The sequence below is a fragment of the Cebus imitator genome, unplaced genomic scaffold, assembly GCF_001604975.1.
Source record: "Cebus imitator isolate Cc_AM_T3 unplaced genomic scaffold, Cebus_imitator-1.0 Scaffold42, whole genome shotgun sequence".
NCBI classification, from domain to species: domain Eukaryota; kingdom Metazoa; phylum Chordata; class Mammalia; order Primates; family Cebidae; genus Cebus; species Cebus imitator.
In genome coordinates this window covers 9585448-9595217 of record NW_016107357.1, presented here as the reverse complement: position 1 = coordinate 9595217, position 9770 = coordinate 9585448, and the positions used below count along the sequence as shown (strand labels likewise).

At 36.8% G+C, this 9770-nt stretch overlaps 1 protein-coding gene across 18 annotated transcripts in view; it reads left to right on the top strand.

Annotated features, from left to right (window-relative positions):
• Positions 1–9770, top strand: part of CDC42BPA (CDC42 binding protein kinase alpha) — a 330073-nt gene that overhangs the window by 204825 nt on the left and 115478 nt on the right. For 16 of the 18 annotated variants that reach the window (XM_017526457.2, XM_017526469.1, XM_017526464.1 and 13 more), the window contains exons 13-14: positions 3251–3493; positions 3742–3852. In XM_017526457.2, coding sequence (XP_017381946.1) covers positions 3251–3493; positions 3742–3852 — 354 coding nt within the window. The remainder of the gene's footprint in view (positions 1–3250; positions 3494–3741; positions 3853–9770) is intronic. The other 2 variants (XM_017526468.1, XM_017526477.2) reach the window with 1 other exon arrangement.

The following is a 9770-nucleotide window of genomic DNA, read 5'->3' as shown; positions in this document are numbered from 1 at the left end:
GACCTCATGATCCACCCGCCTCGGCCTCCCAAAGTGCTGGGATTACAGGCGTGAGCCACCGCGCCCGGCCTGTTGACTTCTAACTTAGTTGCAGTGTCACTACAGAACTTGCTCTACCTGGTATTGGTTCTTTGAAATCTACTGAGACTTGCTTCATGACCTAGCCTGTTCCATTTTTAAACATTCAATATGTGCTCTTGAAAATAGTTTTAATTTAGAGAGCAAGTTTCTGTGTATGAAGCTTGTTAATTGAGCTTTTCAGATTTTCTTTATATTCACTATTTTTTTGGCATACTTGGTTTATCTATTAATGATTAAGAAATTGAAATTTCTCATTATAGTGATGTTTGCCAATTTTTCTCTGAAGCTCTAACAGCTTCTTTTTAATCATTTTGAGACTATCTTATAGAATGCACAAAAGTTCAGGATAGTATTTCTTTTCACGGTATTGAATTTTGTTATGTAGTGATATTTCTTATCCTTAATAATATATTTTCTACTGAAGTCTAGATTTCATTTCTTAATCTGATATAACAGACGGCCTTTAACTGGTGATTACTAATGTGTTTCTACTAGCTTATTTTTTGTTTTCTGTTTGTCATGATTTTTGCATGCTGTTTTTTATGTCCTTTCTTCCCTTCTCATAAGTTTTTTTTTTGTTTGTTTGTTTGTTTTGTTTAGTTTTGTTTTTGAGACGGAGTTTGACACTGTCCCCAGGTTAGAGTGCAGTGGCGCAATCTCGGCACACTGCAACCTCCACCTTCCGGATTCAAGCAATTATCCTGCCTCAGCCTCCCAAGTAGCTGGGATTACAGGTGCCTGCCACCATGCCCAGCTAATTTTTGTATTTTTAGTAGAGATGGGTTTTCACTGTTTTGGCCAAGCTGGTCTTGAACTCCTGACCTCATGATCCACCCGCCCCAGCCTCCCAAAGTGCTGGAATTATAAGCATGAGTCACTGCATCCGGCCTTTTATTTTATTTTTTTTTTTGAGACAGAGTTTTGCTCTTGTTGCCCAGGCTGGAGTGCAGTGGCGTGGTCACAGCTCACTGCAACTTCCACCTCCATCGTTCAAGTGATTCTTGTGCCTCAGCCTCCCAAGTAGCTGGGATTGCAGGTGCCCACCACCACACTCTTTTTGTTTGCAAAATCATTTCTTTCTCCTTCACTGATACTTGTTGTTGTTGTTGTTGTTGTTATTGTTGTTGACATTTTACTTTACCCGCTTTCTAGTCTTTTGGTGGTTACTCTTGACTTCTACCATGTGTATTAACCACATTTAAGTTAAATACCTTAAACTATTTCCCACAAACAATTTAAGGACATTTAATTCTACAGACTGAGTATCCCTTATCTGAAATGCTTGAGACCAGCATTTAAATTTTCGATTATTTGCATTATACCAGTTGAGTATTTCGAACCTGAAAATCCAAAATCTGAAATGCTCCAGTGAGCATTTCTTTTGAACACCATGTTGGTACTCAAAACGTTTTGGATTTTGAAACATTTCGGATTTCAAATTTTTTGGATAAGGAATAGTCAACCTGTATTGCCTCTTCACAACTTTATATGTTGTTATTGATCAGTATTTTAGCTGTTTTGTTTACTTTACAAAGTTAACATTTTTATAGTATAATCTTATATACACATTTGTTTACGTTCACATTCATGTTAACCCAGTTGATTAGCTGTTCATTTCTCTTGCTTTAGACCTCTAAAATCATTTCTCTTTTTCCTGAAATAAAGCTTTACTGGTTCCTTTAGTCCAGATCCGATTATGGTAAGCTCTGTCAGTTTTTATTTATATGAAGCCTCAGACTTGAAAAGTAATTTTTTGGCCATATAATTATCTTCTCATCTCTTTGAAAGCATTTTATCCCATTTCTGTTGTTGTTGTTAATTCTTCAGTGTCTGTTCTTTAGTCTAATTGTTCCCCCTCCCCGGCTTATTTGAGGATGGGGAATAGGTGATTTGTCTTTTTTTCCCTTTGATTTCTTTACAGTCTTTTATTTCTCTTTGATGTTACTCAGTATCATTTTTTGAACACTTCCAGTTTGGGTTTTTAAAATTTTTTTCTTGATTCATAAATGTAGAGCTCCCTGTGGTGATGGATACATGTCTTAATTTTAACATTTATATTTTTTCCTTTCCTTTCCTTTTTTTTTTTGAGGTGGGATCTCACTGTATTGCCCAGGCTAGAGTGCAACAGAGTGATCTCAGCTCACTGTGCCCTCAGCCTCCCAGGCTCAAGTGATCCTTCCACCTCTGGACAATTTTTTTTTTTTTTATGTTGTTAATTTTTGTAGAGATGAGGTCTCACTATGTCGCCTAGGCTGATCCTCAGCTCAAGCAGTCCTCCTGCCTCAGCTTCCCAAAGGGCTGGGATTATAGATAAGAGCCACTGTGCCCAACCTTATGTTTTCTATTTCTAAATGTCCTATACAGTTCTTCTATAAACCTGCTTGGTCATTTTTAATAGTCTGATGCCATTTTTTTCATTTTTATTATTTCCTCTTTTATTCCCTTAAACATTTCATATGTAGCAATTTGTTGTCAATATCTGATGATTTTAACACCAAGATATCTTTGATGCGTATTTTTATTGTTTCTGTTTTGATTGTGGTGCTTTGTTCTTTTAAATATTTTGGAATCTGTGGTTGTGAGCTCATTCTTGTTTGTTCTTAATATATGAAAAATTCAGATTTCATTGCAGTTCTTTCCCTCAAAGAAAGTTTGTATTACCTTTTGGTGGGAGACAGGTAGTTGTACTGCCCTGAGTCCACTTTAGCTCTTCTCTAAGTTTCTCACTTTACAGGGAGTCTCCAGTTTAGTTTCTGTTTCCTTGCATCTGGCTTGAGGCTTAGCCTCCATGTCAAGGGCAACGCTTGTTTTTATGGAAAAAAAAACAGACAAAAAACAACTCACAAATATTTATTAAATTTATAAGTATTTATTTCGACCATCATATTTTTATTCCTATACTTTTTCCTCATTTGTGGAAATGAAGGTACTATAAGGTTAAATCAGCAGCTCCCTTGCATTTACTGTATTAGCATAAAGAATTGAGACTATAACAGGACACCATGCTGTTAATATCTGTACAGAAGTACATACAGTAGTTTATTTCTTTTAATTTGTCCTAAGGTGAATAAATTTGGCTCTTCTTGACTTAATAATAACTATTCTGATGGCCAAATTTGGTCTGTAGGTTGCAGAATTGGTAACTTATATTCTTTTTACAAAACTGTAGGAACTAGTCCAGGCTAGTGAGCGATTAAAAAACCAATCCAAAGAGCTGAAAGACGCACACTGTCAGAGGAAACTGGCCATGCAGGAATTCATGGAGATCAATGAGCGGCTAACAGAATTGCACACCCAAAAACAGAAACTTGCTCGCCATGTCCGAGATAAGGAAGAAGAGGTGGACCTGGTGATGCAAAAAGTTGAAAGCTTAAGGCAAGAACTGCGCAGAACAGAAAGAGCCAAAAAAGAGGTTAGTAGTCAGGCAAATTTTGTAGTGCCCATGGGATAGTGATTAAAGCTGCTTTTTGAGACTAGTGATATCTTATATAATTTTTTATTTAATATTTTTTGAAGTTATTTTTATAGTTTGTTAATATTAATATGGATTTAAACATTTGAATTATTGTCCTGTTACAAGGTAAATTCCCATTGGGATTAATGTTTTGTTTGGAAAAAAATTATAACCATGAAATATGCTTTTTTCATTCTGTTTTAAAGCTGGAAGTACACACAGAAGCTTTAGCTGCTGAAGCATCTAAAGACAGGAAACTACGTGAACAGAGTGAGCACTATTCTAAGCAACTGGAAAATGAATTGGAGGGACTGAAGGTATCTTTTGGCTTTACATTTATGAAGCTTAATTAATTTTCTTCTTTTTAGACTTGATAGGAGTATTAGCTTATGTACTGTATTCAGTGTTCAGTGAAAACTATTCTTCAAATCTAGTATTCACGATTCTCGTTCTTATCAGTAGGAAACTGTTACAGATTTCTTAATTAGCTGAAGAATATGGAGGACTTTGTTTAGTGGGAAATATGAATCAGGAACGAGTCAGAATGTTTATGAAGGACTGCCTATCTAAACAGGATGTACTGATAATCTGCATGGGAGTCGTGGTTAGCTATCCATACCTTCTATGTATCTTGTAAATGACCCTGGAGAAGCTCAGGGGTAGCTTTGCAGACACTTGTGTTTGTTAGGATAAGATGATAATGGCCATAGTCTAACACATCTCAGCAGAAGGTACTTTGCAAGGGAAATCCTTGAGCCATTCTGGAGTCAGACTACCTTTTCTTAACTGCTTGCTTCACCAGTTACTAGCTGTGCAACACTGGACAAAACATTATGGGGCTGGGCGCAGTGGCTCACACCTGTAATCCCAGCACTTTGGGAGGCCGAGATGGGCAGATCACCTGAGGTCACGAGTTTGAGACCAGCCTGACTAACACGGTGAAACCCCATCTCCACTAAAAATACAGAATTAGCCAGGTGTGGTGGCACACGCCCATAATCCCAGCTATTCAGGAGGCTGAGGCAGGACAATTGCTTGAACCCAGAAGGTGGAGGTTGCAGTGAGCCGAGATCACACCATTGCACTCCACCCTGTGCGATAAGAGCGAAAGTCTGTCTTAAAACAAAGCAATGTTTAACCTCGTTATGCTTTATTTTTCTCATCTATAAAACTATTATGTAAGGAGTCCATACATACATTTGTAAGCTGACACATTATAAGTGTTCAGTAACAGTATAATAGTATGTATATTATAGTGAGTGAATTAAGATCAAATTGACATATTTTTATGATACTAAGTAATAGTCTGAATGTGGTGTCTGCCTTTTTTTTTTTTTGACTCGAAACTTTGTCTGTCCTGTTTCCTCTGCTATACCTGTCAGCCCCATTACAGGACCATGCTTCGTCTACTGTCCAATTATCCACAACATGTAAGAATCATACTCCTTAAAATCTGCATACTGTTGTACTGCTTCTTGGAATTCTGTTAATACCTGTAGCTTAGCTCTTATTGTAATTATTTATCTGCAAATCTGTGTATTTCCAACTAAACTGTGGCCTAGCTTATTGAAAACATAGACAGATATATTATTAACCTGGCCCTGGCAAAGGACCAGATATTTAATACTTGTTTAATAAATGTGTTAAATTAATGAAATGGATCATGTAGTAGAATTGGTCAGAACTTACTTTTTATCTGACAATCAAATTTCAGTGGTTGCAAGTCACATTCCTTTGCTGTAAATAGAAATATAAACTCTAGATTTTATTCTTGTTTTTTGTTTTGGGAGTTAGTTTTAGTTCATCATGAATTCGTAGTCTTGATTAGCTTCATAAAGTAGAGATGTGTCTTTTTTATTTGAGAAAATTGAGGCTCAGAAGAGTTAAATATATTATAGTCATAAGTGATAGAGTACAGTGTAAACCCAGGTTTTATTTCATTGCCTTGTTTTATCTACTAGTTTGCTTTTTTTTTTTCTATGATAAACATTACTGTATTGGAAATTCTGTATCACGTTTACCTACTTGCCAAACACATCTCTGTGTCATTTATAAATATCAGATAATATAACACCTACCCAGTAAATAAGTTAATGCATTTAACATGTACAGGCCAGAACCTGGCATTTAGTAAAGGGTTAAACATAGTTTGGCTCTTTTAAAGATTGTAGGAATATTCACTTTGTTGAGAATACTTTTGACAGACTTAAAGGGAGAAGTAGCCCTACAAAAAGAGACGTCAGTATCTCACTTCCAATAATGGATAGAACGTATATACACAAGATCATTAAGGATGTTGAGGTCATGAACACCACTATAATTAACTGGACCTAACAGATACAGAGTCAGCCCTTCATATCCATGAGTTCTGCATTTGTGTATTTAACTAACCATGGATCAAAAATATTTGGTGGAAGAAAAATAGATGGGTGCATTAACATGTACAGATGATTTTTCTTGTCATTATTCCAAATGTAAAACTACTTATATAGCATTTATATCACATTAGATATTGTATGTAAGTACAGGTTGTGTGTCACATAATGACATTTTGATCAGCCACAGACTACATTCACAATAGTGGTCCCTTAAGATTATATAGTAGGAAAAATTCCTATCACCTGGTGACATCTTCATGATCTTGACCCTTCATAGCCCTATATTAATTTATGTGTTTGTGCTTAGTTTTTAACAAAAAAGTTTCAAAAGTAAAACAAATAAAAATTTTGCAAATGGAAAAAACGTATAGAAAATTGATATAAAGAAAGATAGCTGGGTACAGTGGCTCACACCTGTAATACCAGCACTTTGGGAGGCCAAGGTGGGTGGATCACTTGTGGCCAGGAGTTCAAGACCGGCCTGGTCAACATGGTAAAACCCCATCTCTACTAAAAATACAAAAAGTAGCCAAGTGTGATGGTATACATCTGTAATCCCAGCTACAATGGTGGCTGAGGCACGAGAATCACCTGGACCTGGGAGGTGGAGACTGCAGTGAGCTGAGATTGCTTTGCTGTACTCCAGCCTGTGTGACAGAGTGAGATTCTGTCTCAAGAAAAAAGAAAAAGATGTATTTTTGTATAGCTGTATAATGTGTTTGTGTTTTGATTTAAATAGTACCACAGAAGAGTTCAGAAAGCTTCAAAATAGTAAATAGCTTATAAAATTATGGTAAGCCAAGTTTATTATTGAATACATAAAATTTTAAAAATAATTTTAGTGTAGCCTAAATATACAGTGTTTATCAGGTCTCCAGTAGTGTACAGTAATGTCCTAGGTCTCCGCATTCACTCACCAGTCACTAACTCACCCAGGGCAACTTCCAGTCCTATAAGCTCCATTCATAATGCTCTACATGACATACCGTTTTTTATCTTTTATCCCATATTTATACATGACATACCATTTTTTATATTTTATATCATATTCTTACTGTAGCTTTTCTATATTTAGAAACACAAGTATTTACTATTGTTTTATAATTGCCTGTGGTATTCAGGACAGTACCATACTGTGCAGGTTTGAAATCTGGGAAGGCCGGGCATGGTGGCTCAAGCCTGTAATCCTGGCTCTTTGGGAGGCCGAGGCCAGAGGATCACAAGGTCAAGAGATCAAGACCATCCTGGTCAACATGGTGAAACCCCGTCTCTACTAAAAATACAAAAATTAGCTGGGCATGGTGGTGCGTGCCTGTAGTCCCAGCTATTCGGGAGGCTGAGGCAGGAGAATTGCTTGAACACGGGAGGCAGAGGTTGCAGTGATCTGAGATTGTGTCACTGCACTCCAGCATGGCACCTGGCGACAGAGTGAGACTCTGTCTCAAAAAAAAAGAAATCTGGGAACAATAGGCTATACCCTATAGCCTATGTGTGTAGTAGGCTGTACCATCTAGGTTTGTGTAAGTACAATTTATGTTCATACAAGGACGAAATCACCTAATGGGATGCATTTCTCAGAACATATCCCTGTTGTTAAGCAATACATAACTGTAATCTAGAGATAATTTGAAGTATATGGGAGGATATGTGTCAGTTGTATGCAGAAACTACCATTTTATATATGAGACTTGAATCCATGGATTTTAGGTATTCAAGTGGGGTCCTGGAACTAATGCCCTATGGATACTGAGGGACAATCATGTATAGAAGTTTTTACTCAACAATAACAAAATACACATTATTTTAAAGTACACATGGCAGATTCTCCAGGATAGATCATATGTTAGGCCAAAAAAATCTTAGTTAATGGAAGAAGATTGAAGTCATATGAGGTATTTTTGTTGTTGTTGTTGTTGTTGTTTTTGTTTTTTTTTTGAGACGGAGTTTCGCTCTTGTTACCCAGGCTGGAGTGCAATGGCGCGATCTCGGCTCACCGCAACCTCCGCCTCCTGGGTTCAGGCAGTTCTCCTGCCTCAGCCTCCTGAGTAGCTGGGACTACAGGCACGCGCCACCATGCCCAGCTGATGTTTTGTAGTTTTAGTAGAGACGGGGTTTCACCATGTTGACCAGGATGGTCTCGATCTCTTGACCTCGTGATCCACCCGCCTCAGCCTCCCAAAGTGCTGGGATTACAGGCTTGAGCCACCGCACCCGGCCATATGAGGTATTATCTCCAACCACAATGGAATGGAACTAGAGATCAATTAAAGGAAAAAAAAAACAAAACTGGAATGTTAAAAATATATATATATATGTGGAAATTAACTAATACATTCAGGCAACCAATAGGTCAAAGAAGAAATCACCGGGGAAATTACAAAATACTTACATGTGAATGAAAATGAAAATACAGTATGCCAGAACTTACAGGATGCAATGAAGGCAGTACTCAGGAGAGAAATTTATAGCTATAAATGCCTGTATAAGGAAGAACTAAAAGGGAAGAAAGTAAAAATCAGTAACCCAACTTTATACCTTAAGGTACTAGAAAAAGAAGAGCAAACTGAACCCAAAAATAGCAAAAGGAATGAAATAATAAAGATTAGCACAGCTAAATAAAGACTAGAAAATAATAGAATCATTAAAAGTTAGTTGGTTAAACGTCAATGAAATTGACAAACCTTTAATTAGACTCACCCCTTTCCAATAAAAAGAGATAGAGAAATTGGAAATAATTAAAATCAGAAGCATAAGGGAAAATTTTATTACTAACCAACAGTATACAAAAGAATTATAAAAGGTACAACTATATGTCAACAGAGTAGGTAACCTAGAGGAAATGGACAAATTCTTAGAAGAATACAAATAACCCAGTATGACTCATGGCAAAATAGAAAATCTCTGCAGACCTATAACAAGTAAAGACATTGAATCAGTAATCAAAAATGTTCTGACGGACCCTCCACACTCCACAACCCCACTCCAGCAGCTTGTTAAAAAAAAGACAGACGACCTCCTGACAAAGTCCAGGATCACACCACTTCACTGGTGAATTGAACCAATATTTAAAGAAGAATTATTGAGAAGGCACTTGTAGTCTCAGCTACTTTGGGGCCTGAGGAAGGAGGATCACCTGAGCCTTTGGAGGTCAAGGTTGCAGTGAGCCATGATTTGGCCACTGCACTCCAGCCTCGGTGACAGAGACCCTGTCTCAAAATGAAAGGTACTTGAGACTTGAGCTTAAAATAAATCCACCCAAGTTGCAGGCTGCAACAACACATAACAATCATTTGTGTTTCCATAAGCCAGCAATGAGCAATCTGCAAAGAATGTTAAGAAAGCAATTCCACTTAACAATTGCATCTAAAAGAATAAAATCCCTTGGAACAAATTTAACCAACTAAAAATGACAAAACATTGCTGAAAGGAATTAAAGAAGATCTAAATAAGTGGAAAGACATCGCATATTTATGAATAGGGGGATTTAATATTGCTAAGAGGCAATGCTAAAACCTAAAGTTTTGTGCAGCTTCAACTCAATCCCTATCAAAATTCAAAGTCTTTTTTGCAGAAATAAGCTGATCCTCAAATTCATATGGAATTGCAAAGGACCTGAACAGACAAAACAATCATTAAAAAGGACAAAGTTGGAGGATGCATACTTCAGAACTTACTACAAAGTTACGGTAATCAAAACAGTGTGGTACTGTCATAAGGATAGACATATAGACAAATAAAATATAATTAAGAGTTCAGAAATAAATGCATGTATCTATGGCCAATTAATTTTTGACAGATGTACTAAGTCCATTCAATGGGGAAAGAATAGTTTATACAGATGTGTGGGGACAACTGAT